The sequence below is a fragment of the Brassica oleracea genome, chromosome C9 (genome assembly GCF_000695525.1).
Source record: "Brassica oleracea var. oleracea cultivar TO1000 chromosome C9, BOL, whole genome shotgun sequence".
In the NCBI taxonomy this organism is placed as follows: Eukaryota; Viridiplantae; Streptophyta; class Magnoliopsida; order Brassicales; family Brassicaceae; genus Brassica; species Brassica oleracea.
The window spans coordinates 14,333,925-14,348,347 of NC_027756.1; the positions used below are offsets into that span (position 1 = coordinate 14,333,925).

General features: G+C 38.8%; 4 protein-coding genes and 1 pseudogene across 4 annotated transcripts; 4 read left to right on the top strand and 1 right to left on the bottom strand.

The window, feature by feature from the left end:
- Positions 1-1,591: 1,591 nt before the first annotated feature.
- On the top strand, positions 1,592-3,544 carry LOC106313012 (pentatricopeptide repeat-containing protein At1g60770). The gene is made up of 2 exons (XM_013750726.1): positions 1,592-1,910; positions 2,147-3,544. Exons 1-2 carry the CDS (start codon positions 1,683-1,685, stop codon positions 3,392-3,394), a joined length of 1,476 nt encoding a protein of 491 aa, XP_013606180.1. The 5' UTR covers positions 1,592-1,682; the 3' UTR covers positions 3,395-3,544.
- Positions 3,545-3,593: 49 nt separating this feature from the next.
- LOC106313013 lies at positions 3,594-4,317 on the bottom strand. The gene has a single exon (XM_013750727.1). It carries the CDS (start codon positions 4,274-4,276, stop codon positions 3,755-3,757), a length of 522 nt encoding a protein of 173 aa, XP_013606181.1. The 5' UTR covers positions 4,277-4,317; the 3' UTR covers positions 3,594-3,754.
- A 2,439-nt stretch (positions 4,318-6,756) lies between these two features.
- On the top strand, positions 6,757-8,598 carry LOC106316442 (probable aldo-keto reductase 6). Its single transcript, XM_013754333.1, has 5 exons — positions 6,757-7,050; positions 7,180-7,383; positions 7,655-7,827; positions 7,915-8,017; positions 8,105-8,598. Exons 1-5 carry the CDS (start codon positions 6,826-6,828, stop codon positions 8,441-8,443), a joined length of 1,044 nt encoding a protein of 347 aa, XP_013609787.1. The 5' UTR covers positions 6,757-6,825; the 3' UTR covers positions 8,444-8,598.
- Positions 8,599-9,434: 836 nt separating this feature from the next.
- Positions 9,435-11,293, top strand: LOC106316664 (probable aldo-keto reductase 3). The gene is made up of 5 exons (XM_013754546.1): positions 9,435-9,705; positions 9,785-9,988; positions 10,378-10,550; positions 10,620-10,722; positions 10,810-11,293. The coding sequence occupies exons 1-5, from the start codon at positions 9,484-9,486 to the stop codon at positions 11,149-11,151; spliced, it is 1,044 nt and encodes a 347-aa protein (XP_013610000.1). The 5' UTR covers positions 9,435-9,483; the 3' UTR covers positions 11,152-11,293.
- A 248-nt stretch (positions 11,294-11,541) lies between these two features.
- Positions 11,542-13,644, top strand: LOC106314390 (annotated as a pseudogene).
- Positions 13,645-14,423: the final 779 nt, after the last annotated feature.

The window sequence follows — 14,423 nt, forward strand, 5'->3', positions numbered from 1 at the left end:
AATTTTGGAAATATTCCGAGGAAGTGTATCCCTCGGAATATTCCGACGACATCTTCCTCGGAATATTCCGACGACATCTTACCCAGAATATTCCGAGGAATTTCCGACGAAAAAAGTCTTCGGAATATTCCGAGGAAATTCATTTCCTCGGAATTCCGTCGGAAATTTCCGAGGGATTTCCGAAGAAAGATGAATTTACGAAGAGTTATTTCCGAGGACTTTTTCATCGGTATGTCGTCGGAATAGCGTTATTTCGACGACATACCGATGATTTTTTCCCTCAGTATGCCGCTGTTTTCTTGTAGTGTACTAACGGTGGTCATTATTGTTAAATAAACTATTTTTTATGAAACTATATATTGAAATAAATTTTGATGTTTAGAACCATAAATAAATTTTGCATGTAAAAACATACAATTGGAATGAAGCCAAAATCGATTATGTATTCATTTAAAGATATTCTAAAAAAAAAATTGTTTTTCAACTAAAAGACACATCTGATAAACAGTTCTATAATGTCACATATTATTGGTAAAGTGAACCTATGCACATGTGTGCTTTATCGATGATCTACACAGAAATCCTATATCCATCATATTTGCTTTTGTTTGTTATCGATCCCATGTGCTTTTAATTTGGGAAATATATTTAACCGGGCATGTCTGAAATGAATAGATACAATTTAAATTGACAAATATAATTGGAAAGGCTCAGGAACGAGCGTTTAATAGAAAGGATGTCTCTTTTTCTGACACCTTCCATCTAGCCTCGTTTGAAACAGAATGTTGGAGAAAAATTAGCTTTTGAGAAGACGGAGAGGAAGACGATGCACCTCCAGTTTTTGTCGTTGCTTTGATTCCCCTTGTGGGATCCCATATCTCGACATGCCAAATTAATCTTTCATGGATAAATCTTGGTACTGTTAGTAGACTATGCTGAACCTATTGGGATCAGATAAAAGTTGAACACTTTGAAAGACTCACAATAGTTTCTCGACTCTCCATACTGAGATGGAAGGAAGACTTCTATGGACATGATTACTATGATACATGTAGAGACAACTTGCTCAGACTTGGTAGACATGATTGGTAACTTAATTGACTGACCGTCAGTTTGTTTTCGAGCTAATCCCGTTCCATCTTCTACGAGATGGTTTTTTGGACTTTAGCATATCTCATATTTCCAAATCAAGAATATGCGTGCAGACGCTCTTGCCAAAGACACAAGAAGCATTGGTGTTTTGTTTTCTAGCGTAGCGTAGTATCTACTCGGCAAAACGAACGTCCACATTTTAATTTCGACTACCACTTGATTTTACGAAATGGCCACTGCAAAAAAAAAAAGAAAAAAATATTTATAAATGTTTAAAAATTAATCGTAGAAGTTTATAAAATCAATATGATCCCCTAAATACTAAACCATAAACAATAATAAATAAATTACAAACTTAAATGTTAAAGTATTTTGATTAATAAGTGTATTTTTAAAAAGGTGGTCCCAAGTTATCAAAACAGTTTCTCCTATAAAAAAAAGCTTGTTTAAAGGCCCAATAATTTTAATTGATAATATGGGCAAAAAGCCCATGGAAAGGTTCTTGTCCATTCTCTCGAGTTTGACAGTCAACTAGGGTTTACCGGAAACCTCAGACTCTCTGTCGCTGCTTACTGTGATCCGACGTGAAAATGGCGCTGCGACATCTGAGCCGGCCGAGAGACATCGTAAAGAGATCGACGAAGAAGTACCTCGACGAACCCCTTTACCATCGTCTCTTCAAGGACGGCGGATCTGAGGTCAGTGTCCGTCAGCAGCTCAATCAGTTCCTCAAGGGAACCAAACACGTCTTCAAATGGGAAGTCGGAGATACGATCAAGAAGCTCCGTAGCCGCGGCCTCTATTACCCAGCTCTCAAGGTATCACATTTTCTCTATTCGTAGGGATTTGGAACAAGTTAGGGTTTAGGGTTTAGGGTTTAGGTTTTCAGAGTTAATTACGAACAAGTTAGGGTTTAGGTTAGGGTTTAGAGTTTAGGGTTTAGAGTTTAGGATTTAGAATTTATGGTTTCAGAGTTAATTACGAACAAGTTAGTAACTTTTGGATCTCTTATCTTGAACTAGGTGTGATCTTGATTTTTTTTTGGGTTTTGTAGCTGTCTGAAGTAATGGAACATAGAGGGATGAACAAGACGGTGAGTGACCAAGCAATCCATCTCGATCTCGTTGCTAAAGCTCGTGGAATCGCTGCTGGGGAGTCTTACTTTGTCGATCTTCCGGAAACATCCAAGACCGAGCTCACCTACGCGTCTCTTTTGAACTGTTACTGCAAGGAGTTGATGACTGAGAAAGCAGAAGGTCTACTCAACAAGATGAAAGAGCTCAACATTACCGTTAGCTCCATGTCGTACAACAGCCTCATGACTCTTTACACAAAGACAGGGCAGGCCGAGAGGGTTCCGGGGATGATTCAGGAGATGAAGGCCGAGGATGTCATGCCGGATTCTTACACGTACAATGTCTGGATGAGGGCTTTAGCCGCTACCGAGGATGTTTCTGGGGTTGAGAGAGTTATTGAAGAGATGAATAGAGATGGTAGAGTTGCTCCTGATTGGACTACGTACAGCAACATGGCGTCTATATACGTTGACGCGGGACTATCTGAGAAAGCTGAGAAGGCTCTTCAGGAACTGGAGATGAAAAACACGGAGAGGGATTTTAAGGCGTATCAGTTTCTTATTACATTGTATGGACGACTGGGGAAACTGAATGAGGTTTACAGGATTTGGCGTTCGTTGAGGCTGGCTATGCCGAAAACCTCGAATGTAGCGTATCTGAACATGATACAAGTGCTGGTGAACTTGAAAGATTTGCCTGGTGCAGAGACACTGTTCAAGGAATGGCAAGCGAACTGTTCCACTTACGACATCAGAGTTGTAAATGTGATGATTGGAGCTTATACAAGAGAAGGTCTCGTCGAAAAAGCAAATGAACTCAAGGAGAAATCTCCAAGAAGAGGAGGAAAGCTCAATGCTAAAACGTGGGAGCTCTTCATGGATTACTATGTAAAGAGGGGTGAAACGGCTCAAGCACTCGAATGTATAACTAAGGCGGTTTCTATCGGCAAAGGAGATGGTGGCAAGTGGCTACCGTCAGAGGATACAGTCAGAGCGTTGATGAGCCAGTTCGAGGAAAAGAAAGATGTTAACGGAGCTGAGAGTTTGTTGGAGATTTTAAAGAAGGGAACGGATGATGTAGGCGTAGAGACGTTTGAATCATTGATAAGAACATATGCAGCAGCTGGAAAGAGCCATCCTGCTTTGCGCCAGCGCCTGAAGATGGAGAAGGTGAAGGTTGATAAAGCAACAGAGAAGCTGCTCGATGAATTATGTCAGGACGAGTAAGGTCTGTTCAATCTCTCTTCTCCTTCATTTTTTTTATTTCCCTTTACAAGCAAGACATTGTTAGTCGTGTAAGAGAGAGCATTTGCATTCTCTCTGCTATGTTTCTTATTGGTAATAAAAAAAATAGGCTACTGTTCATGTTTCTGTGAATTGGTTTGATCTTAGCTTTGATTTACAGTTGAGAGAACGAAACTCCCTCGCAATGTAATTCCCTTTTTGAGATCTTATTTTGGTAAAATTACATTTTGAAAATCAAGAAAATGGCTAAGAGTTCTATAATAATTACAGTACAAGATTGGTGTTGCTCAAGAACACCCTCCAAAAGAGAAACATGTTATTTTCTGTCAGATTTTTGAGGGATTAGTTACGTTTTCTCCTGCGGTTCGATCTTCTTCTAATCAAAGTAGAAAGAAACAAGCAATTAGTTCCTGTCTTCCTCAGGTCATCCGCAGCGTTCTGAACGGTGTTAACTTGATGCGAGTCTACGAACGCGTTGACGCAAACGCCGTAATCTGACACAGCCCTGGTCAAAAAGATTCTCAGCATCTTACTATGTCGTCTATTGAGGCTGTTCTTCGCCTTCCTAAGGTTAAAGGCTGCGTCTCTAAGTTTCGCGTGGCAAATCGTAACCTGTTTGTTTCCTTTTTTGTACTTTGCTGCGTTTGCAATCGCCCGTCTTGTCTTAGTCTCGAGGGCACAAATGGTGCTGAGTGTGGCTAGTCTGGGGTTTGACCCTTTAACCAGCGATCGACACAACTTTGGGTATGCGGTTCGGGCGCAGAGGCCCTTGCGACGCCCTTCCACCACTTGGTTCGCCGTCAAGAAGACCACGGTAAGGACGATGGTCGTGAGGTAGAGCTGGGGTTTGTTGCAGCTTGCCATATTTTCTTTTAAATTGTTCTTTTTAAAAAAGTGGAAATAAGTTATCGTGGGAAATTTTTCTAATTAAGTTCATCTCCCTAATAAAAGGAATTATATTTTTGGTTTCAGAATTATTGGTTGCGGGAATTTGCTAAAATTTGTTCTTGGTAAACTACAGATTTGATTTGTTTGGGAGGTTTAACTTCTTTTTAGGAACCGATTATAGAGATTTTGTATGTTTTATATCAAAATAAACTAAGATTTTAGAATGCAACGTCAATTGTGTCTCTTTACAAGCACAAATGGCGTACATAGATCTTTCAAAACAAGCAAGTTATAAAATGACCAATTGAATTTTTTTGTTTGTCAATATGAACTTAAAACCATTTGGAGATCCAAACTGGTGACTTAGCATTTACATGAGCACTGTATTAACTTGTATGCGCTTTTATGTTGTCTACATATAGATAAATGAGTTTGTGAACCTGTTGAGAAATATTATATACTTTTGGAATTCCTCATAAATTGAGAAAATCAGCTTCACCAACTGCCACACTATTGCAAAAAAGAAAAACTCATGTTTGCTGGAACGTAATCATAGATTTACTTTCTCCAGTTAACACTTCAAATTGAGAATGAATGGTGCTTCCAATGTTATTTTCCTTCACCAGTATTCCGGCAAAAAATCTTTCTGCATACTGAACAGTGAGCTAGGTAACCCATGCAAATCGAACTCAGATGCCGGAAATTACAGCCAGAACTTCTTTACCGCTTGAATCAACGCGGTTTGGTTAAATCTACTTCTTTTTATAAACCATCTATATAGATGATACAAGTTTGGATCAAATAAATGATGGTTTTGGTGATACTATGCTAGAATCAAGAGATCAAGAAAATCAAAGTCATCGTTTTTATTGATTTTAAAATAGGAGTATAGCGTGTAGAGTATAAAATCTTAGTTTTAGCTGCATATTTCTGACATGAATTGCTTATCTTTTTTTTTTTAGAGTTTTGACCTTGTTTATATAGAAGATTATTGGTAAACATGATTTACAATATTTTTCTTTCATCTACTTCTTAATTATTCAGTTTTATTAAATTTTAATTTACACAATTCAGAATTTTTATATTTACCTGATTTCAATTTATTTCCTTGAAAATAAATTTTAAAATCTTACAAATTAGATATAAAATTAAATTCGTTATTTCGTCTAAAATTCTCAAAGTTTTCTATTTGGTCATAAGGTTATAGTTTAATTTTTCACTATCCATTAAAATTACATTTACATTTGATTGAATAAGATGCTTATATTTTCCTTCAAACTTAAATTTTGGGTTATTTTGGTAAAAACTATATTTATTTCATAATTTTAAGTATTTAAATTTTGTATGATAAAGTGATTTTTTAATAAGCTTAGGAAATAGTTCTATTTTTATACATTATTTTCATGTTCTTTATATTAGGCCATCGATGTTAAAACAAAATATATTTATCAACCCTTAATGATTTGAGTTGCTATTTGTTTAATTTTATATATTTTGTTTGTGTTTTCACAGTATAAATAATAAATTTTTATATTGGAAAGAACAAATAAAATAAAGTTTTTACCTTTATTATCAACTGGGTAGCTTTTCTTTAAGAAATAGTTTTCTAAGCTTTTAGAAATAAATCTATTTTTGTTGACAAAAGAAAGAAAGAAATCTATTTTTCAAGGCCGAAGTCAGCAGTGACGTCAAAGTTTAAAGACTATTTTAAATTTATTTTGTCATAATTAAAATTAAACAATAATACAGTCAAATGTCCGAATAGAAAATCCTAGAAAGACTACAAATTTGTTTTGTCCTCTTAATTTTCAGTTTTAACATTGAACCTTAAAATCTGGCCGCTGACTCCAATGATAGAACTGGCGTTCGGTGGTCCGTTCGGTTTCGATCCGGGTGATTCAGATTTCCAGATTTTCGGTGTTATGCTCATAAGTACCATTCGGTTTTTACTATTATCAGATCGGGTTTGGTTTGGTTCTTTCCGGGTTTGGTTCGGATCGGATTTAACCAATGTTTAAAATCATACAAAAATATTTTTTTAAAACCTCAAAAATTAACAAAAAAAAGTTCAAAATATATAAATTATTTACAAATCTAATTAAAAATTAGTTAAACTATCTAAATTAACTAAAAAGTATTAAAAATAACAAATAAAACAAACTACAAAAATATTTTGAATACTCTAAAATATCTAAATCACCTTAATATATATAAAAACATTAACATATTTAACTAATTTCAGATATCTTCGGATCCTAATTCGGATTTCGGTTCGGTTTGAGTTATATAACCAAAGTCCAAAATAGTAAGCTCATAAGTCCCATTCGATATTTTTGTCAAACAGTTCGGATTCAGATTCGGTTTTTCCGGTTCGGGTTAATGTCGGTATTTCGGGTTGAGTTAAAAATGGGTTAAATACCACTCGCTTCTACTGCTTCCAAATGCTCAAAAAACCCTTTGCTTTTCTGTGCGTTAACCCATTTTCGCTGCATCTTTTTGCTTAATCTTCAAAAGTTGATTCATCAATGGCCGAAGAAGCTTTCGGAGTTCGTAGGATGAAGCTGGGGAGCCAAGGGCTTGAGGTTTCGACTCAGGGACTTGGTTGCATGGGTCTCTCCGCTTTCTACGGAGCTCCGACACCTGAGACCAACGCCGTCGCTCTCCTACGTCATGCCATTACAGCTGGAATCACATTCCTTGACACCTCCGACTTCTACGGCCCTGAGACAAACGAGCTGCTCCTCGGCAAGGTAACAAACTGGTGATATGACTTGGGATTGGGGTTTTATGCTGTGAATTAGAGTTTAAGGCTTAAGCTGCATGCCAATCAACAAACACTTGATCTGTGGATCTGTTTGTGTTTTTTTTTCCCTTGACAGGCTTTGGAAGATGGTTTGAGGGAGAAAGTGGAACTGGCGACAAAGTTTGGGATCACTGCTTCTGAAGATGGAAAATTTGGTTTCAGGGGAGATCCACAGTATGTGAGGTCTACTTGTGAGGCTAGTTTAAGGCGTCTTGGTGTTACCTCCATTGATCTTTATTACCAGCATCGGATTGATACCACTGTCCCCATCGAAGTCACGGTAATGTCTTCTTGGTTTCAGTTTTACTCCAAACTTGTGTCCCAAGTTACTGATATATTTCATAGAGCAACCAAAAATCTGATTAGTAGTAATAATAAGTCTTATGACAACAACTTGGAGTTTGAGATATGCATTTTAATGTGATGATTGAGAAGACCATTATTATGCTCCTTGAGCCAATTTTTTGTTTATAAATTTTTATTGTTAAACTTATTTTTTTTTTTTTTGCTAAAAAGTTAAACTTATTGTTTTGGTGACCTTGTTTTCAAAGATGGGAGAACTGAAGAAGCTTGTTGAAGAAGGTAAAATAAAATACATTGGCTTGTCTGAAGCCTCTGCGTCAACTATCAGAAGAGCGCATGCGGTTCACCCACTAACCGCTGTGCAGATAGAATGGTCTTTATGGTCGAGAGAGGTGGAAGAAGATATCATTCCTACCTGCAGGTGTGTGAGGAGTCAGAATCAGAATCAGCCATTACATTTTTCTCTTTGTTTACATGTTTAATATCTCATCTCTTGTAACATCTTTAGGGAGCTTGGGATTGGAATTGTAGCTTATAGCCCTCTAGGAAGAGGCTTCTTTGCATCAGGACCCAAACTTGCTGAGAATTTGAAGCAAGGTGATATACGAAAGGCAAGTACACGATTGATTCAGTTCTCTCTTCAAGATTTGGAGTCATCGTAGTTATGTTCTGTTTGCTACTATTTTCTCTGTTCACAGAATCTACCAAGATTCCAAAAGGAGAACCTAGACCACAACAAGATTGTCTTCGAGAAAGTCCAAGAGATAGCAAGAACGAAAAGCTGCACTCCTGCACAACTAGCTCTTGCATGGGTTCACCACCAAGGAGATGATGTCTGTCCCATTCCAGGAACCTCCAAGATCGAAAACCTGATCCAGAACATTGGCGCTTTATCTGTGAAACTCACTACTGATGAGATGGCTGAGCTTGAAGCCATTGCCAGACCGGATGTAGTGAAAGGGGAACGACATTGGAACATAATGGCTACTTACAAGAACTCTGAAACTCCACAATTGTCTTCTTGGAAAGCAGCATAACCATATTTGGATTGCACAAGTTTATCATCTGTTTGGTGACTGGTTTTGAGAATGCATGTGACGGGAGCGCCGCTAAGTTTTATGTACCTTTGGTTTATGCCGGTTCAATAATTTTATGAACAAGAAAAATTTTAGACCCTTCAAATTTACTTATAATTAATTTCTTATAAAATTTTTATTTAGAATATTATAAGTTTTGGAAAAAATTTCGGATGAAAATATATTTTTGTATAAGAAAATATGTATTTATAAAAACGATCCCTTAGACAAACAGTGCCGACAAAAATGTGTATCAAAATAGAACACACAACCGGAAAAATAACCGATCAAATGGTTTTAAAGAACCATTAAAGCCCTAAACAATCGGTTGGTTACTGAGATATAGGATCGAAACAGTCGGTCGTCGGATCTGATTTGTAGTAAATTTATCACATTGGATGGTAAACCAAATTGTAAACCGCGAATTACTACATAAGAGTTAACAAGATCAAACCAACCGGTTCGGTTACTAATTATAGGATCGACAATCTCGGATTATGTAGTAGAATATCAAAATTGGTGAGACAGTAAAACTAGTGTAGATAGAGATCCAATCTAGAAACCCACCGAGGATCCGAAGATTGGTGAACACAGGTCTAGAAGACGACGATCTAAAAGGGAAGAGATTTCATCTCGAAGATGCTGGATTCGTGTGATGATGATGATGATAGATGTTGAATGATGATTATGATAGAGAGAGATTAAGGAAGAAGATAAAGTTTATGTTTTTAGATTTGATTATTCCCAAAGGGATAAACGTTTACATATAGTTGTTTACTAAACCAATTATTAAAGAACTAAACCAAAGAGATTAAATAACTAAACCAAAAGGATAACCAGTTTATCCTGTCACAATTGGATAGTAAATCAGTTTTGTAAACCGTGAAGTTGTCAAATTTAAATTCGGACATATTCTTCACTCACCAACAAAACTACAAATGTCCAGCAATAACCGAGCTTCAGAGGCTAGACACGATCCAGAGAGAAAGAGAGAGAAAACCATGGCGAAAGCTTGCGAAGTGAGGAGGATGAAGCTGGGAAGCCAAGGCCTTGAGGTCTCGGCTCAGGGCCTCGGTTGCATGGGGATTTCCTCTTTCTACGGTCCTTCCAAGCCCGAAAGTGACGCCATCGCTCTTCTCCACCACGCCATTGATTCCGGCGTTACGTTCTTCGATACCTCCGACGTCTACGGTCCTGAGACCAACGAGTTTCTCCTCGGCAAGGTTCAGATCCGCGATTTCTATCATGTTTTGTTTTGGAGAAATGATTTGTCATTGTTGAGATGTTTGAATCCTCCGTTAGGCTCTTAAGTATGATGGAGTGAGGGAGAGAGTGGAGCTTGCGACCAAGTTTGGAGCCACTTATGCAGAGGGGAAGAGAGAGGTGAGAGGAGATCCTGCCTACGTGAGGGTTTCTTGTGAAGCAAGTTTAAAGAGGCTTGATGTTGCCTGCATTGATCTCTATTATCAGCATCGGGTTGATACCCGTGTCCCTATCGAGATCACTGTAAGCCTTCTCTTCCAATGTCATCCTCCATGACATGCTGTTTCAAAGTTTCCAAGTAGGTCTATCTTTAGTTCCGTATAGAATTGAACTAATAAAAACATGTTTTCGCTTCTGTCGCATGGGTTCCGAACATAGGTTAGTGAAACATTGGCCTTTGGACTTCAAAATTTTAGAAACAATTTACATATATATAGGCCCCAAATCTGTAGAAAAAAAAATCTATAAACAGTTTTTTTTTGTCACAAAAATCTATAAACAGTTAATAAATTGTCTTATATCCCCCAAAATCTCAGAACCGGTTCCATTCCTCTGTTTGTGATACTGCTGGGTTATTGTCTGAGGGGTTTCTTCAGTGAGACTCATGAGTTTCTTTCTCTATAAATTCCAAGATGGGAGAACTGAAGAAGCTAGTTGAAGAAGGTAAGATAAAGTACATCGGTTTGTCTGAAGCCTCTGCCTCAACTATCAGAAGAGCACATGCTGTTCACCCAGTCACTGCAGTGCAGCTAGAGTGGTCTTTGTGGACGAGAGACGTGGAAGAAGATATTGTCCCGGCATGCAGGTATATTGATTACATCGTTGTTTCTTTGTGCAATATTCATCAATATTGATGTTCACTTTCCTTCTTTAGGGAACTTGGGATAGGGATTGTTTCCTACAGTCCTCTAGGAAGAGGCTTCTTCGCATCAGGACCAAAGCTTGTTGAGAATCTGGACAATGATGACTTCAGAAAGGCAACTACTACTATCTGCTTTGAAAGACTTGATTGATGATGAATTACACTGACTGTACATATGCTCAGAATCTGTTTCTTGTTGCAGACTCTACCAAGATTCCAACAGGAAAACTTAGACCACAACAAGATTCTATACGACAAGGTTTGTGCAATGTCGGAGAAGAAAGGATGCACTCCTGCACAACTAGCCCTGGCTTGGGTTCACCACCAGGGAGATGATGTTTGCCCCATCCCAGGAACCACTAAGATCGACAACCTCAATCAGAACATTGGAGCTTTATCAGTGAAACTCACTCCAGAAGAGATGTCTGAGCTCGAGACCATCGGACAGCCAGAGTCTGTAAAAGGAGAAAGATACACGGCCATGGTCCCCACCTTTAAGAACTCAGATACTCCACCGTTGTCTTCTTGGAAAGCCACCGTTTGAGAGCTCCTCTGGTTCTGGTAATAATATGTTGAAGTTGTGATAAATTAATTAATTAAATGACGTTGTAATAATGTGTAGTTACCCCAATACGAGATAGGTAATAATATGTTGAAGTTGTTGTGCTGCACTTATGCATATGAGCTTCAAGAGTCTCACATTGTCTATGCTTTCAAGAACAAATTATGTGTATAAAGATTTAAGTTATTTCACTATGTTATAATATATTACATTATTTAAATATTAACTTCCAAAAGTTCTACAGTATTTTGAGATGAGTTTGAAGCATATCTGAATGGAATCCTATGGAATTTTGTTTTCTTCTTGCCTCTTGGAACTATCAAGATACTTAAAAAGCAATATCAATTTCATTTTCTCATTAAACAAAGAAAAATGACAATCTCTTTGCTGTGTCTCTTTCTCATCACCTTTGCTTCCTTAATCTTTGTCGGAAAGAAGATCAAACGCTCTAAATGGAATCTTCCTTGTTTGATCGGGAAACGGTACGGAACGAGAGAACGTTCGATTTTAGATGTGGGTTTAAGCAAAGACGTCTTATTATAGATCAGAAGAGTGTTTCGTCGGTTACAAGGAAAGGAAATATATAAACTGAAAGGTGCCGGAGCCTCGAAGGCTTTGCCGGAGAGATACAACAAGGCGAGACAACAAAGGTAAAACCCTAATCTAGCCGCCTAGTGAGTATCAGTGATTTCGGATCCCCTCTACGTTGTCTTTCCTTCCCCTTTTATAGTTGACCTCACGCTCTTCTGTGACCTAGTTTGCGTCGTCTCTGTGGGCTTTAACTCGCTGGGCCGAGAAACCCACGTGATCTTGTGAAATCGTTTCCTCGGAGTATTTAGTTGAGAAGCCCATCGAAAGCTCTCTCGTATTGCGCCGAGAGATCGACCGTTCAAGCCGCCGCGTCGAGCTGATGCTCCGCTTCATGTGGGCCGGGCCGTCTGTTCTTCGGGCCTTGAGGGATTGTCGAATTTACCATCTACATTCCTCCAAACCCTCCACAGTATTCGATTGTCGGAAACTTACACCAAGTTGGAGGGTTGCCTCACAGGTCACTTCAACGTCTAGCCGAAAGAACGGGACATGTCATGCTTGTTCACTTAGGTTTGGTCCCTGTAACGGTAATTTCATCGAAAGAAGCAACTGAAGTGCTCAGAACTCAGGACAAAGATTGTTGCACCAGGCCTAAGCTTGTCGGGTCGAGGCTAATCTCTCGGGGTTTTAAGGATATCGGCTTTACGCAGTACAGTGAAGTGGAAAGAGCGGCGTAAGTTCTTGGTGCGCGAGTTTTTCTCTTTCAAAAAGGTCCAGTCTTTTGGATATATCAGAGAGGAAGAGTGTAACTTGCTAGCCAAGAAACTGTCTGAATCCTCGGTGGAGCAATCTCCAGTCGATTTGAGCAAAACCCTCTTCTGTCTAACCGCGAGTATCTTGTTTAGAGTTGCTTTTGGAGAGAGTTTCCACGAGAGCAAGATTATCGATCAAGAAAAGATCGGTGAGCTTGTGTTCGAAGGAGAGACTGCCCTAGCTAGTTTTACTTTCTCTGATTTCTTCCCCATCGCGGGAGTTGGATGGCTCTTTGACTTGCTTTCGGGACAACGCAAGAAGCTCAACGATGTTTATCTCAAGCTAGATGTCCTGTTTCAACATATGATCGATGATCATATGAGTCTTGAAAGATCAAAAGATCACGATGACATTATAGATTTAATGTTGAAAGTTATACATAAACAAGGAAAAGATGATTCCTTGAGGTTCACGGTAGATCATATCAAGGGGGTTCTCGCGGTAAATCTAAGAGTTGTTTAAAAACGTTAGTATTCAAATTTAGCATAAAGTTTTAATTTACTTTATTGGTTTGTTGGTAGAATATATTTTTTACTGGGATAGACACTGGGGCCATCACCATGATATGGACAATGACGGAACTTGCAAGAAACATGGAAGTGATGAAGAAAGTTTAAGGAGAGAATCACCGAAGAAGATATCGGTAAAGTTCCGTACTTGGACCTCGTGATCAAGGAAACATTTAGATTACACCCAGCAGTTCCTCTTCTGCTTCCAAGGGAAACTATGGCTCACATCAAGGTTCAAGGCTATGATATTCCTCCAAAGAGACGGATCTTGGTCAACGCTTGGGCCATAGGACGAGATCCCAAACTCTGGACAACCCCAGAAGAGTTTAACCCCGATAGGTTTATTGATAGTCCAGTGGGATATAAAGGACAAGATTTCGGGCTCTTACCATTTGGCTCTGGTCGAAGGATATGTCCCGGGATGGCTATGGGGATGGCTACTGTTGAATTGGTACTCTTGAACTTACTTTACTTCTTCGACTGGAAGTTGCCTGATGGGATGACGGATAGAGACATCGATATAGAAGAAGCTGGTACTCTTACGGTTGTCAAGAAAGTACCTCTCAAGCTTGTCTCAGTTCTTCATTCACCGGTTACACCAAACTCCAGTTTTAGAAAATGAAGAAGTTTCATATGCACTTTCTCTAAGTAAAAAAGGAAATCTCTGGCTAGTATAAAACTATCAGTAAGATTATATGTAAAAGCCTGAATAATGGCTCCGTGGAGAATGGAGTCACTACAAGGAAACACGCCGAATTCCGACGGAGGTTCCGACGGACTTCAATGTCGTCGGACGTTTGTGACGGATTTCCGACCAATTTCTAACGAAAACCAAAAAATTGAAGTCGTCGGAATTCCGTCAGCCATTTCCGACGGAATTCCGACGAAACATGGCTCGTCGGAATTTTCCGACGACTTTTCGATGACATTCCGATAAAACATAGTGACGGATTTCCGACCAATTTCCGACGAAAACCAAAAAATTGAAGTCGTCGGAATTCCGTCGGCCATTTCCGACGGAATTCCGACGAAACATGGCTCGTCGGAATTTTCCGATGACTTTTCGACGATATTCCGATAAAACATATAACCGTTGTAGTCATCGGAAATTCGTCGGAATATACTGACGAACTTCCGACGACATTCCGATTAACAAATATAACCGTTACCGTCGTCGGTATTCTGTTGGAATTTTCCGACGAACCATGTGACTGTTGCCGACAAATATATATGACCGTTTATAGCCGTTTGAGATTGGAAAATACCGACGGTATTCCGACGGATTGCATTACATCCGTCGGAATTCCGTCGGAAAGTCGTCGGATGGCCGTAAGCAATTTCCTATAAAAGCAACCCCTCCTCATTCACACTTCATTCTCTCTTCATTCTCTTTAGTCATAA

Bases quoted from the DNA above. Each gene is read 5' to 3' on its own strand.
- LOC106316442 (XM_013754333.1), top strand. From the start codon at position 6,826: ATGGCCGAAGAAGCTTTCGGAGTTCGTAGGATGAAGCTGGGGAGCCAA. The intron at 7,051-7,179 runs GTAACAAACTGG...TTCCCTTGACAG, and splicing joins ACGAGCTGCTCCTCGGCAAG to GCTTTGGAAGATGGTTTGAG. The intron at 7,384-7,654 runs GTAATGTCTTCT...TTGTTTTCAAAG, and splicing joins CTGTCCCCATCGAAGTCACG to ATGGGAGAACTGAAGAAGCT.
- LOC106313012 (XM_013750726.1), top strand. From the start codon at position 1,683: ATGGCGCTGCGACATCTGAGCCGGCCGAGAGACATCGTAAAGAGATCG. The intron at 1,911-2,146 runs GTATCACATTTT...TGGGTTTTGTAG, and splicing joins TCTATTACCCAGCTCTCAAG to CTGTCTGAAGTAATGGAACA.
- LOC106316664 (XM_013754546.1), top strand. From the start codon at position 9,484: ATGGCGAAAGCTTGCGAAGTGAGGAGGATGAAGCTGGGAAGCCAAGGC. The intron at 9,706-9,784 runs GTTCAGATCCGC...ATCCTCCGTTAG, and splicing joins ACGAGTTTCTCCTCGGCAAG to GCTCTTAAGTATGATGGAGT. The intron at 10,723-10,809 runs GCAACTACTACT...TTCTTGTTGCAG, and splicing joins ACAATGATGACTTCAGAAAG to ACTCTACCAAGATTCCAACA.
- LOC106313013 (XM_013750727.1), bottom strand. From the start codon at position 4,276: ATGGCAAGCTGCAACAAACCCCAGCTCTACCTCACGACCATCGTCCTT.